At 36.9% G+C, this 15,022-nt stretch overlaps 1 protein-coding gene across 11 annotated transcripts in view; it reads left to right on the forward strand.

The window, feature by feature from the left end:
• Window positions 1-542: 542 nt before the first annotated feature.
• Window positions 543-15,022, forward strand: part of tenm4 (teneurin transmembrane protein 4) — a 183,830-nt gene continuing 169,350 nt past the window's right edge. For all 11 annotated transcript variants that reach the window (XM_015388539.1, XM_015388540.1, XM_015388541.1 and 8 more), the window contains exons 1-2: window positions 543-825; window positions 1,504-1,776. In XM_015388539.1, coding sequence (XP_015244025.1) covers window positions 603-825; window positions 1,504-1,776 — 496 coding nt within the window. In that variant the 5' untranslated portion in view covers window positions 543-602. The remainder of the gene's footprint in view (window positions 826-1,503; window positions 1,777-15,022) is intronic.

The raw sequence follows: 15,022 nt of genomic DNA on the forward strand, positions 1-15,022 counted from the left end.
ATCCTAGCTTAGAAAAATGCTTTTTAAATATGCATAGTTCACAAAAAACAAGCAAGATAGAACACAGTGTTTTCTAGCTAATTTTATTACACATTGACCTACTGTAGTTTATTTATTATGAGTGCACATCTAAAAAGAAAAAGCAATAAACTGATGATTAAACTGAACAAACAGATTTTTAAACAATGATATCTTCATAAAAAAATAACTCAACGAATCGATAAAATCTATTATTTGCCTACTCCTAGTTAATTGAATTCTGTTTTAGAGATATCAGGAGTAAAGGTAATTGAATACATGCCATGGAACATTTCAAACTTTTTTGAAATATTTGGGTTATTTTATTAGTACAAGTTTAAACCATGTTTAATTTTCCTTCATTCTCACAATTGTTAGTTAATAGTTTGTAGTCTTTTCAAAATCCCTCGTGAAATGTGAGTTTTTATCCATTAATTTGTTCAAGGGTGTGACTAGTCCTGCAAGGCACTACCTACCTAAATATTAAACGAAATATTTTTCATGTCCTTTTCTTCTACAGAATCGCTCAAACTAAACAGGAATTGCAACCCACATTATCTTTTGAAAGTAAAGTGGAGGCAACCATGGAGGTGAAGGAACGAAGACCGTATCGCTCACTCACAACTCGGCAGGAAACAGAACGCCGCTACACCAGCTCCTCTGCAGATAGTGAAGACAGTAAACCCAACTCTAAATCCTACAGCTCCAGCGAAACACTCAAAGCCTTTGACCACGACTCAAGGATGGCGTATGGGAGCCGCGTAAAGGAAATGGTCCACCATGAAGTGGATGAATTTAACCGGCAAGGTTAGACCAAAATAACAGAACATTTCCTTCTTTATCATTTGATCAAGCTCTTTATACAAATTACTATTACATGAAATCACTGGTTTCGTAACTGTTATGTTAACGTTCCTACTGTATATTTTTTTCAATGAAGAGTCATGGAATACTACAGTTGGCATGGCTTGATTGTTATAAAATATACATCATATACAGATGTACACAGCTCTGTTAAAAAGCCACTGTTTATTTCATGCACAAAATTAATATAAAATGTACAATTGCTTTACATTCAACAACAAACACATACATACTGTTAATTCATTTACAGTTATTTAAAATTCTTTGAATAGCTGCAGCTGTTCCACTGGCCTTTCTTTCCTCTTGTTGTATGTAAAGTCACCTTAATTACAACTGTTACCGTGTCAATGAGAAAATTATCTTTTTAAATCCTTGAATGGGAGATGACTCAGTAGAAGCAGTACTTAAAAATATGCTATTATAAAAGACCTGTAAAAGCTAAAGATATAAATACCATATACTTAACTCTTTCACTGCTGAATAAAACTAGATTTATGAACTATTTTGCTTTTTAGAGATAAGATACTGATTTCTCTGTAGTCATTTTTTTCTGCAGAGAATTGGATCAGAGAGACTTTAACTTCTAATTCTCAAAGCTCCTTTTTCATCATCTTACTGCAGGGGCTGACTTCTCCTTGCGAGACCTGGGCTTTGGAGAAGGCCTCCCATCGCATGTGGCTACGTACAGGAGCGACATTGGGCTGCCTCACCGTGACTATTCGGTCAGCGTGGGCTCTGATGCAGACACAGAGACGGATGGCATAATGTCCCCTGAACACGCTGTCAGGCTGTGGGGCCGCAGCAACACCAAGTCGGGCCGCAGCTCCTGTCTCTCCAGCAGGGCTAACTCCAACCTAACGCTCACCGACACTGAACACGAGAACACAGAAAATGGTAGGAAGCTGTTCAGCATATTTTCCCCTCTCAGATGGCTAAATGGACACTGCCTCTTGTTATTTTTATTACTAAGATTTTTTTTTCATTTTGTAATTAAAATAATCCAGGAGTATATTAACTATAGTCTGTGGAGTGTAACATTGCTGTGCCTTATCTAGTCTAACATTTACAGCTTTTGAACAGCAGTTTTATAAGATGCAAAGTTAAGCATTAACCTAAATCATCCATATTATATGGCAGATTTATGAAATTGTTCCCGGGGTACTTTACAGATGGAAGAACTCATCAAAGCTCTGGTGGAAAGAATTGTAATTGCCATGCAAATCCTTGCAAAGAACTCAGCGAATAGTTTGCATTTCAGCGTGTGCCACGTTATGTATTAGCATCTTATTGTAACGGACAGAAATGACTCTTTGAAGTGGAATCCATTTGGCCAGATGACTCTGAAAGAGAGAGCATGGCATTCCTTTGCTTGATCATCCAGGGTGCCAGGGGACTCCAACTTGGCTGTATTGTACATAATTAAAGAGACTCTTTGGATGGCTATTCAGGGGGTCGGCATAACGGAATGTGTTCAGGGCACCCGTAGATGCAGCATCATGCGTGTGTAAGATCCAATCAAGATTCTAAGTAGCCTTTTATTCCACTCACCCAAGCAGAAAGAGCCCTTGTATTTAGCATTTAATTCAGTAATGCCAGATAACATACAATTTATATATGGCAAGTTAATTAAAATCCATCTAGCAGGCTTTCCTGTGTGCGCTTTAATCTCTTTAAATCAACAAACCATTTAGTCTGCTTTAATGTATTCAAGCCGCTGGGCTGTTCCCCCTCTTCACATGTGACTTTCTTGACCCTGGTTTAATGCATGCAAATAAGCAACAGTAATTTCAGAACAATTTTCTTGATGCTTTGATTTGAGCCCGTCAGTTCTGTTTTGTGGACAAAACGCCTTCCTCGTTATGATGCTTTTTCAACGATTACCTTCCAGTTGCTGTGTGATGGCTGTAAAAGCCCTCACCCTGATAGTCAGTGGAACACACTGAATGTGTAGTATAAACAGCAAGTTAGACCGATATAATTTTTTCTGGTAGTATTTGAAAATGTCTGCATCCAGTATTAATGTTCAGTTTCTTTATGTAAAATAAAGAGCTATGATAACAACTGGTGTGTGAATAACAAAACATATGGTAATAAAAAAATAATATGTTTAGTTGGATTTTATATTTGTATCTCTGAAAAAAGTTTTTTAAGCAAGTTTTTATAATTTTTTTACTGATAGAAAAAGGTAGGAGTCACCATCATAGCTTTAACTGCCTATGTACTTGTAACACACTGTTGGGTTTAAAGTGTCCTTTTTGGGCAGGAACAGCTGATGTACAGCAAAGTGTTTTTGGTCGAATTTAAAAGTTTAAGACTACACTGACAGACTGCGGTTTGCATTTTCTAGATTTCTCCTTAGCAGTCGTGATAAATTTGACCTTTAAATTAAAGAATAAAAAAAAACCTGAAATATTTGTACTCAATTACCAATGAGAAATGCAAGGAAAATAAAGTAAGGTGATTAGATAAGAACAGGTACACAAGATGCTGGTGGTAGTACTGGGAAAATAACCACTTTCCAGACTTATTGCTCTGTTTAAAGCCTTCAAGTACACTACTTAAGGACGGTGATGCAGTTCTTATGTGATCTGAGTTGAACCATGCAAAGTTTTTCTAGGCTAAAAACACTCCTGGTGAAAAAGGGCGCCTGCGAGAAGCGGTCACATCCAGGGAAACCGAGGGGTTAAATTCACACTCATTACATCTCTTGATGGCATGCACCATCACTAATACAAGCTGACAGGATGAAGTCAGTAGAACTTACCTTACTGCAACACAAACCTATTCTATTACTGATCTGTGGTCCTCTAGCTTGCATTTTTGTTTTTTTGCTGCCAAGTGTGATGTCCAAGTATCAAGATATTATGCTTTGCACCATCTAGTTTATTTGCTCCAATGGATGGAGACATGTCTTATTTGCATTTCTTTTTTTATATGTTTTAAAAGTTTGCCTAAATCTACATGAGAAATGGATGGAAACTTGGCTTAAGACAATTAGTATGTACTGTATAGGGTATAGTAAACAGCTTTCTGCAGGTTTGCTCCTGGGAGTAATACGATGGCTGATTTATAAGTTACCAGAGTTACATCACAAGTAACAAACAGAGATATCACTACTGACTGAATGCAACATTAACACTCTTCTTACCATATTGAGGTCAGGAATATGAAATGGTAGAAAATTTTATCTTTTAATCTCTAACTTTTAATCCACATCTTCTTAAATACGTTGCAAGATTAATGCAGAGCACTTATATTCCTTTCTAGCTCTTACTGATCCATGTACTGAATTTTTTATCCTTCTTAATTGTACTGTGGTCCTAAAGCTTAGTTTTTGTACATGAAACAAAACCTCCCTTAATCTTTTTTGAGAATTAAAAAAAATTATTTTTAGAGTTGAACAAGTTTGATCAGTCTCACAATTCTTAATGTGTTTAAATGCAATGAAGAGTCATTTAATAACTGAAATAGCCATTTAGTGATAGAAAAAAGTGTTCATACAGCGCTGACAATGTTTATTGCCTAGCTGTCTCTTTGCGGCCTTTAAATGCTGCAACATTGGTCAGTTTTTAGCCAATCAAGCTTTCTGACAAACTATTGAACCTTTGAAATAAGTCTATAACTTAATCATAAGAGGTCCTCAAGCTTAATTGACTCACCTTCCTTTAGAAGGAAGATATTAGCTTTAATTTTACATTACTAGACAGCATCATTTACCAATCAAAGCTGAATATCACTTCACAAAACAGATTTAATATCGATGAGAAATATTGCAGAGTTGTAGTATGCAGATATTTTAATGATTTAAGCTCTTAGAAGAGGGAGGAGGGTATAGGAAAGCGAGTAGAGAGGATGGGGGCACAATAAATAAGAACAGTAGTCTTTCTTTCTGCACAATTTCTGAAAAAAGTGACACTGTTTAATATTTTTTATGGTAACTTCTTAGGTGAAACATTGCTAAGCTGACTTAGAAAAAAAAATAGATATCAGATAGGATAAGATTCACAAAAAGAGAACCTTTAGGATCTTTTTTTTCCCAGAACTGTAACTCCTCAGAGCAATAATAGCTGGGTTGGTTTTATTGAACAGCAACATTTAATATTCATATTAAGTGCAAATTCCATAATATAATTTTGAAAAACATCACAATTGCAACCATTAAGCTTGTACAGCTATGTAAATGTTCTTCCTCCCTATGCCACTCCTGTTCCCTAGGGAGCCCCTCAAAGACACTTAAGGCAGGCTGCCACTGCTGACTCATTCTGCATGTTACTGAGACTCAGTGGCACGGAGAAAAGGCAGGCCGCTGTGTTTTGAGAAGGGCTCTTTTCTTGTTTTTTTTCTCAGTAACAGCTTATCCAGATGTGTGTTCTAATCTCGACTTTCCCTCCATAGCTGTGGCTTGGCTATTAGATTGCTGCAACTATGAGAACCAGAACAAACCATAACCACAAGCCCCGTTCAGGGAGATTTATTCATGTGTTCCATAACCTGTGGAGAGAAAATAATACAGCTTCAGCCTACACGCTTCTTTTTAAGAGAAAAGCACTGGTGGGACTGGTGTTGGTGTTTTGCTAGGGCCAAATTGTAATTAGTTCCAGTGGGTGGTTAGTTGTCTATTTATTTTGCTTTCTTCTTACTCCATCCTCTTGGGAGATTCATTCTTTATCGATTGAGGGGATATATTTATAAATGTACACACAGCCAAGTTTTGATCTTATTCTAGAGTGTAATTGAATGGCGCCCTCTTTCTCTTTAAAATGCAGAGTCAGGAGTGGAATTACTTTATGTATTTGCTTTCAGTTAGTTTGAGTTAATATTTAGGTAAAAATAACAGTAGAAAATCCTTGTAAATCCAGACAGAGAGGATGATTTCTTGATTTAATGCTTCCTCTATTTAGGCTTTGAGTAAAGTCTCAAAACACAAAAGAAAAGAGCATTCTGTCGAGATTTCACAGATTTTTGTTAAACTTGAATTACATGATTTACTGTTTGTGAAGCAAAATGAATGTGATAACAACAGGTGGCTGGTTGTGTAGTAGTTTAATCTGAATCATCAAAAAACAAAAAGAAAAAAAATTTGATAGCCCCTCTTGTGATATTGAAGTCGATACCTTGTCTATGATCTTAAGAATCTGAAGTTTGATTAACTTAGCTACAAGCTGTGATAGAAAAGCTGCTAGTGTAACAGAATTAGCAGCCGCAGTGGCAGACATGAGTTGTACAACTGTCACAACAGATTGTGTAAGCAAATTTCTGTTTTCTCTGCCTAAGCTGTTGTTACTCCGAGATTTTTAAGCCTGATTCTCCATAAGTATTAAAAAAATGTGCAGGTGTTGTTGCTGAGTTTTCTTTATTTTAAAAGTAGTTGAATAAATAGCTTTGGTATACTTTAGATTAGAAAGAAGTTAGATTTATTTTCATTAGATATAATTTAATGTCCACATCAGGACCTCAGTAAGAACAGAATCGGTTGCCATTGACAAAAAAAATATTCTCAAGGGATCCAGAAACAACAAAAAAAAGCAGGCAATTTTATTTTTGCCAAAATAGATGAAAAGAAATCAGACATTCCTGCAGTGATAAGTTATGCATTGTCCTTCATGCAATGTGACAAGTGTTAAAGGCACAGTTCCAACCTATCAAATTTTGTACAGATTTAGAAATTGTACTGAATGTGCCAGGCCTTTTGAAGCCATATTCATTTGCATTTAGTCATTTGCTTTGCTGCCTCCACCTCTTTCCAAACTAGTATTTGGGAAAAGTGGACAACTAATTAGCATTAAGTAGATAACTTTCCTAGAAACAATCATTCTGAGCAAGCATGTGGTAAAAGGTTCGCTCTCAACTGCTTTAAAGGCTGCACAGGTCCAGAAAAGACTCAGAAAATCAAAGCAATTATTATTAATATTTCAGTTTTGTTATAACTCCTACCCTTTGGTAAATATGGCAATTATAAAAGTCACTGCTTGTTTGATATGGATATATGAGTTCTGGATGAGCATGTGGGGACAGTAGATATTTGCTTGCATTTTGTCATTGACTTTGCAGCAATTCCTAACATCAGGCATGCATGCAGCAGCTGTGGAGAAAAATGAATCCCTTTCAACAGGAAGAAACCTCCAGCAGAACCAGGCAACAGACTCCATTCAGCCCTACAAGTCTAACTGGGGTACAGGAGATAGAAGCAGACTTACTCAAAAGAAATAAAAGCACTGATCCATAAATACTTTGTTGGTTAGCAAAGGTAACATTAAACTAGCTCATCAGGTGGCTTTGTTGCAGACATGAACAGTTAATCAGATTAGGTATGAGGCAGTGTTCATGTCAAAAGGCATTAAAGAGAGCACATAAAATTAGTCACTGTAGAAACTGAGCCCATACCTATGTCTAGGAGAGAAACAGGACTAAGCAATGAAAAAGAAGCCCAACTCCATCTTCTATAATCAGGTGCTGATGGTAGCAGTCCAGCTGATATATTGATCCATGATGGTCTTGGAGAATAGAGATAGAATGAAGCAAAATGATGAAAAGTGCTCCATATGTCCTTCAGCAGCCTAAGCATATAGCAGCATGACTATAGAGATAGCGCAGGATAACATGAGCCACTTTAACTATAAGCTTTATCAAAAAGGATTATTTTTAAACCTAGTCATGGCAAGTAGACAGGCTGTCTGGCTCACGTAATAAAACGGGTAGCTGGTTCCACAGAAGAGGAGCCTGATAATTAAAAGATCTGCCTCCCATTTTTCTTTTTTTCTATGAACCTAGCATAAACCTGCAGACTGACAGAAAAAATTCTGGAAATTATATTCTAGAAACCTGTTGAACATAGGTTTACAATGACAACTCATGATCAACAATAACACCAAGGTTTTGGATGTTATTATCCAAGGCCATTTTATTGCCATCCAGATTAAATGTCTGACGAGGCAGCTTCTTTTTCAAAGATCATCACTCAAAACAGAAAGTTTAGTCATCCAGCATTTTATGTCTACAAGATATGCCTGTAGAGTATGTAATGGGGCTTAGGCTGATGTTTATTTATTGATCTGAAAATGTTTTGCTGAGTTGTACTTTTTGTCACATTTTTAAAATAAATTTGACCTAAAAACCTGAATTGACTTTAGAAAAATAAACTGTGTTTAGCAGAGCAATATACCTTTGCAAACTTAATAAATGTTTAGACCCAGTAGTATTGCAGGGACAGAGCATGCAAAATATTTACGGAGGCCTCAGTCATTGACACAGCTTCAGCTTCCAGGATTCTATTCCTTTGAGAGCTGCGTTCAGGAACCTTTGGTGCATCTCTGTTTTTACTCTCCACTGCATTTCCCGTCACTCTCTAAAATAAAGGTCACTAGTGCCACAGGGAGAAAAAAATACTAACAATGTGCTGTTATTTTTGTTCTGTTTTTTATCGATTTGCACACAATTACACAAAGCCTCTAATGTTTAATGTATCCCTGATTTAAAATCTAATTTAAAAAGAATTTTACCATTCTGCCTAAATAACAAAAGAAAGACAACATAATTAAAAGTAATTTAATATTTTTTTTTAACTTTAAATCCAGCTTTTATGTTATGGCATAGAAAAAATACTAATGATATCAATGATCATAGAAGGTCGATCCTAAAGGTATAAGTGATGGTCTATGTTTATTTGAATTAAAGAAAAACTGTTGTAACAACTTAAACATAAATGTGCCATATAAAAAGCTTGTGAAAATTAGAGAATATATTTATCAACTAAACCTTAGGGCTTTTAGAAAAGAAAAAGGACACCTCAGCAGGCTGTACTTAATAACAATCTGCTGTGTCCAATCTGCTAGAAAATCAGTTGTTCAGATGCACCTACATTTCCCCAGAAGCACACAAAACAAAACAGCCATAAAACAGCTCATGCACTTCCCTTTTCGCATAAAAGAAAGAGTCAGAAGTAAATGCTCCCTTAATCTCAGCTGGAAATTGCAGGAGGATGGAGATGGCTCTTTAGGCCCTCGCTCCCACCATCAGTAAGTCAATGGAAAAGCAACAGGTTCCGTGTAGAGTGGAGAGATGCAAACCAGAGTTGAACTGGGCTGGCTAAGTGAGGCCAGTTGCAAAAAAGATACTTTGCTCTTGGATGAACTGTGGATCTCTCAGAGAGAGGCATAATCCAGGGATTATCAACCCTCCTCCTTAAGGCCCCCTGCCCTGCTAGATGTTTCTTTGCTTTACCACAACAGATTCAGCTGTTTGCAGTTCAGCAAAGGCTATTAATCATCCATCAATTGAAATCAGGTATATGGAAGCAGGAAAACGTCCAAAACATGTAAGGCAGTGTGCCTTGTGCACCATGGTTAAAAAACACTAGTGTTAACAATGGATGGACCCTCTTTCTACAGAAGGCATTGGCTGGTCTCTGGCATCAAAATATACCAGGATTAAAACAAATCCTCTCCAAAAATGAAAATCAGCCATTATACAAAGTCAAGCCCTAAGCAGCTCAACAGATTGTCACTTCACCCAAAGACCAAAACTGCAACCATAAGGTTGTGTCTAGAAAATCTCTTATAGTTTGTCAATAGAATAGTAGACAGTCCACCCTGTGCATATCATGATCTAAGTTTCATAATATGCAAAAAAAAAAAGCACAGTTGTTATTTTGTAAATATTTTCACTTAGATTAAACAATCAATATAGGAATAAAAAATAGAGATAGCTATATAATGAATATAATGTTATGTTATCTGTGCAGCAACAGGAATAATTCTTAGGTTTTAGAGCTTGTATATGTTCTTTTTATCCATATATACTGCAGTGCCACATAAGTTAAAATATTGATTTTAACTCAAGGTTTTCATACCAATTTATAGGGAGCTTGCAGCATATACAAATGATTTTCTTCCTGTAAACAACACACGTCTGTGACTAACTTCAGGGAGCTACCCAGTGCTTCTTGAATGCATTTCTTGATGATGGTCTGTATCTTTTACCAGCAGATATCACTAATTCCTACACACTCTACAATGAATCATAACGTAGATCATAAAATGCATGAAAGCTGGTAAAACCCCATGGTGATTTGTTCCCTTGTTACCTGTATCAGGTGCTTTTTTTGTGTAGGATTCCTGCAAAACTTTGAACTATTGAAAGATTGAGGTTAAGCGCTCCGGGGTGGTTTTCAGCATCTGCCACTTTTAGCGTAGCACGAGTGTGTGTGAGAGACAGGTGTTCCTTGTGAAACACCTCATGCCTCCCTTCTAAAAAAGCAGAGGGGCTTTGAAAAGCAAATCTCCTTCAAATTTGAACTTGAATGGGAAATACATCAGCTGTCACCCGTCCAAGCACTGAAAGAACCTTTGTTCAGTTCTATTATTTCAGGCTCCGACCACATAACCACTGCATACAAAAGCATCTACTGTGGCATAGAGTGCTTGCTCGTCACACTTACTCTGAGGTATTCAAGTCTTCAAAACATTCCACTTTTTTGTTTTTGTATTCCTAAATTAACCCAAGTGATGTAAAACATATCTTGAAATGTCCCAGGAAACATAAACACCACAAAGTCAAAAACTAACTTCAAGTGGCATATTTTTCTCTAAATAAATTTTGCTCGTCTTTTTGATCATTATTCACTCAACTACTTAGTCACAACAGATGAAAGAAAATATGAACTCACATTAAAGATGCATTCCTTGCATAATGATAGCTTTCTAAAAATAACCACAGAACAAACAGCACTTTTATACTTTGATACAAACCCATGTAGCTCACTCATGTACCTCGCAGGCTGTGCATACTAAAATACCGCTACTGATGGCCACACCCTTTGGAGGTGTCTGAGCAAATTACTTTGATACCCACTCCACATTAAAGATGTGCGTTAACTTTGAACTGAATCTCCAGAGCTTTGCCTCAGCATCATGAGTCTGTGTTGGGAAAGCAACATTAGACTTTTAATTAGATAGGATATCTCTGCGTTTTAGTGCTGGATTTAGTGGGACTTGTTCTACAGTAATACAGCAAGATGCTGGGACAGGAGATACAGCGCTTCTTATGAAAATACTAGAGTAAGTGAAACAGTGTATTACTAGGGATTTTTGGAAGTATTTAGATATCTTACAATTAAAAGTTATCTGCTCACTATGATGCTCAGATACTTTGCTGTGAATTGATGTTCTGACCAGTTTCTGCTTGTATTTTGGATTTCATGGCGTAACTAAAGCTTAAGTAATTCAACATATACTCAACATGGATTTCTATTATATTTCTATGGTGAACCTCAGGGTTGCTACGATTAGTGATGCAGTGATGGGAAACTTTTGGCCAGTATTGATGTCTGATGTTGTTGCTGTTGTGGCCTGTAACCAGTATTTACCAATATTATACTTTCAATATAACCCTGATATATAACCCTTTCTATATATATATATATATATATATATAAGGGCTGCAACTAATATTTATTTTGCATAGCGATTAATCTGTTCATTATTTTTGGGATAATTTGAGTAATAATCGAATAATCAAATGTGTGTTGTTTACCTTTAATTAAATTAAACCAGGTGAAACAAAACATTCCCCACATGAGGAGTTCTAGATAGAGCATATTGACAGACAAATAATATTTTTTATCATTAATGCTAAATGTTTACATTTTTTTTTTACAATCTTGGTATAGTTTTAAGTGGGTTGGTCAGCATATATATAAATATATATGTCATGAGAGAAGAACGACTCTGAATCAGGGCAACCACGGAGACAGTTAGTTTAGTTTAAGGAACAGTTTATTAAAACAAAGAACAGAAAATGGAGTCTGGCAGGATCTTCCTGGTACAGCCTAGGGAAAAGATTGGGTGATGGTGAACAACCGATCCGATCTGAGGTGGAGAGAAGGTGGAGGATGCTGAGCTCACGGGGCTTGAGGTTGTTTTGAGCTTGGAAGGATTGTGTCCTGGGTCCAGGAGCAAATGACTCTCTACCCTTCAGGTGATGGTTTGTAGGAGGGTGGACAGGCAGGTGGGCTCCTGGAGGAGGGCTGCGGCAAACTGGCTTGGTTGGTTGCTAGGAGGGAAAAATACAGAGACACGGGATTAGATCTGGTTTGAATACAAATCTAGGAGAAAGCTGGTCGGTCATTTACCACGCTGGTAGTGAGAAAGAACTGACGCCCTCCTCTTGGTCCCAGCTCCTTAAGTAGGCTCCAAAATAAACAGAGATGAGCTGCACCTGCCCATCACACCCTGCAGAGAAGAGAGAGAGACAGACAGACACCAGACCTGCAGTATGACAGCATATATATATATATATATATATGCTGCTCTAGTCCTTTATGACCCACTTGGTCTTCCTGGTGTTTAACATAACGTTATTCCCGGAGCACCACCGTGTTGGACTGTGGACCTCTTCTCATCTTTCTTAGATATGATACCCACAGTGGTGTGCTTCACAAACTTCATAACCATGTTTATTTTGTAGATATCGGTGTTGAGGATCAGTGGGACAGATTAGAGTTTAACTATCCACACCACCTGGGGACTGATGGTTAAGAAATCACTGAGCAAAAGGGCCAAGAAGGGCAGAGTGGTAAAGGTCGAAATTAAGCCCACAAAAAGCATCTGAGCATGCAAAACATGATACGGCAGATGAGCGATTATCCCTTTGAACGAACTAGAAGCTGTCCAGGTCAGCAGGGATGGCATCCTTATTTACAAATTCAGATCCAAAGATTTTTGATATCATTGCTACCTATTTACCCTTTGGCATAATGCGTTGTTGATCAAATATGTCAGTCTCTAACCCCTTAGTCACTGGACATGAACAATCAACCTCTGTGCATTTTCACTCTAGTGTGGTTATCAGTGTTTCACATGTTGTTGACATTGCTGTGTGCTGTTATGTGTAGGCTATGATTTTGAGTGTTAGCAGGACTCAGAGGTTTTATAGAGACATAGACACAGATTGACTCTTTAAGCTTTTTAATGCCCTGCAGGGTTTTACTATTAATCATAGTCCTCACTTTAATTTTATGTGCGTATAACCTATTGTGGCAAATTAGTCATGTTTAGTTTCAGTCCTTTGTGACACTCTTTTAACAAAACATAAATATATAAATCCAGCCTGAATTTGATCAAATACAAAATTAAACCGAGACAAAACATCATTACATGCTAGTAAGGAACAACATTTTGAATTATTACTGCTTCTCTAAAGAGTCCTACTATAAAGAATAAACTTATTCTACCATAGTCCACCTCTTCATAATGGTATCACTTTCCCTGGAGGGTAACAATAATAACCTTTGTCAGAAGTAGTAAGAGTTTGATGCAATATATCCATCTGACATCTTCGATACAGAATGTGATCACATGCTGTAGGGGGAAGTGTTTCATGTGGGATTGGGATCTGTAATTTCAGTGCCTCCTTATCGAGCTCAACATGGGAGCTTGTTTTGGAAGCAGTCACAGGAATTGCACTGCAGCAGAGGAGTATCAGGCAAAATGAGGCTTCAAAGAAATCACTAGCGGTTTCCCAGCTCACAGCCATGCTTATTTTCACCCCCAGTATTTCTTGTGAAGTTATTTATTTGTTTACTTTTTGGGCAGAGTCCCCGCTCAGATCATGGATTAGTGGGGAAAAAAATCAGTGGCTCATTTGCAGCCTAATTTGCTGGGGTTTAAAGGCCCTTGTGGACAGTTTGGCGGCTGTTATCTGCGGAGTTGCATACCCTCATCCCCACTGTCTAAACCAACAGCACATCAGGACCCATCTTACCACTAAAGCTCGGGGGGCTCACCACAACTCAAAGCTCAGCATGCAGCAGGATGAGTGCTTCTCTGCAGAGGATCAGTCCGGTTTTTAGAAATTCTGTTCCTCACTTAGAAAGATCCATTTAACACACTGTCAATTATCTATACTCATGCTATATTAATGTTAGATTGGGGAATGTGCTCTATGCTTAAAATGCAATACATATGGCAATGCACCGATCCAGTATTTTGAATCTGTGTACATGCATTCACTTTTTTAGCAGACTAACTACATCTACAAAAAATGCAATATATAATTTAAGATAAACATGAATCAAATAAACATATTAAAGAGATAAAATAGTAAGAAAAATAATAAAGTATAAAAACAACCCTTTTTCACTCTTATCCAGTCTTTTGTTGGGTTTATTATACTCCTTCTTTACATTTAATTATCAGATAACTCTGTCCAGTTATCTGTAGGGAAAGCAATTAGCAGTTGTTATTGAAGCTCAGGAAGCAGAGATCATAACATGCTGTTGCTCTAATGTAACGCAAAAAGCAATTATACTTTCTCACTGAATTTTTCCCTCATTACCAGTTACTTCTGATGTATAAATATCTAAGAAATTCAGAGACAGAACTGTCAGGCGTTATTAATCTGCAAAATTTCAAACAGCATTAATTTATATATTTATGTTTTCTCACTGTCAAGAAGCTTGACTAACATTTAATGAATATATATTTGATTAAATTAAGTTCTGTTTGCTTTTCATTCCCATTAATTTAAAAAGTTTTGCTCACATTTTACATAATATTCCCACACAAAGTAGAACAGTTCGGTGGAGAGAAAAAAAAAAATCTGCAATTTTAGCTTTATGCGACACACACAGTTTTGCATTGCCAAAAAGTTCAATTTTGGTCTCATCTTACCAGAGAACTATTCTTACAAGATTTCTTTGCCCTTGTATGGTTTTTAGTATCCAGTGAAAGGCTTTCTTTAAACATTCACTTTGTTTTTGCTTTTCTGTGATAATGGCAAGATTTTTGCTCTCCACAGACTTTTCCACCATTGGATCGATGCAACTTCTTCAAAAGTTACTGTTGGCATTCTGGTTGCTTTTCTGCTTAGCCTGTGAGTTTCCACAAACAGGTGGGAATTTGTAAGATTGAAGCTGCTGCTTATTTGTTGTTGGTGATGGATTGAAAAGTGAGATTTAGAGATATGGACAAGGCTCATAATCTAATCCTGCTTTAATCGTCTTTTAAACTTTCTGCCTGACCTGTCTTCTGTTTTTTCTTGACTCAATAATGTTGTTTTTTTTCCAACAAACCTCTGCGGCCTTCACAGAACAGCTTTAAAGGAATAGTACACCCAAAACATGATTAGCCTTCATTTTCTACTC

This window comes from Cyprinodon variegatus, unplaced genomic scaffold (assembly GCF_000732505.1).
Source record: "Cyprinodon variegatus isolate N-32 unplaced genomic scaffold, C_variegatus-1.0 Scaffold427, whole genome shotgun sequence".
In the NCBI taxonomy this organism is placed as follows: Eukaryota; Metazoa; Chordata; class Actinopteri; order Cyprinodontiformes; family Cyprinodontidae; genus Cyprinodon; species Cyprinodon variegatus.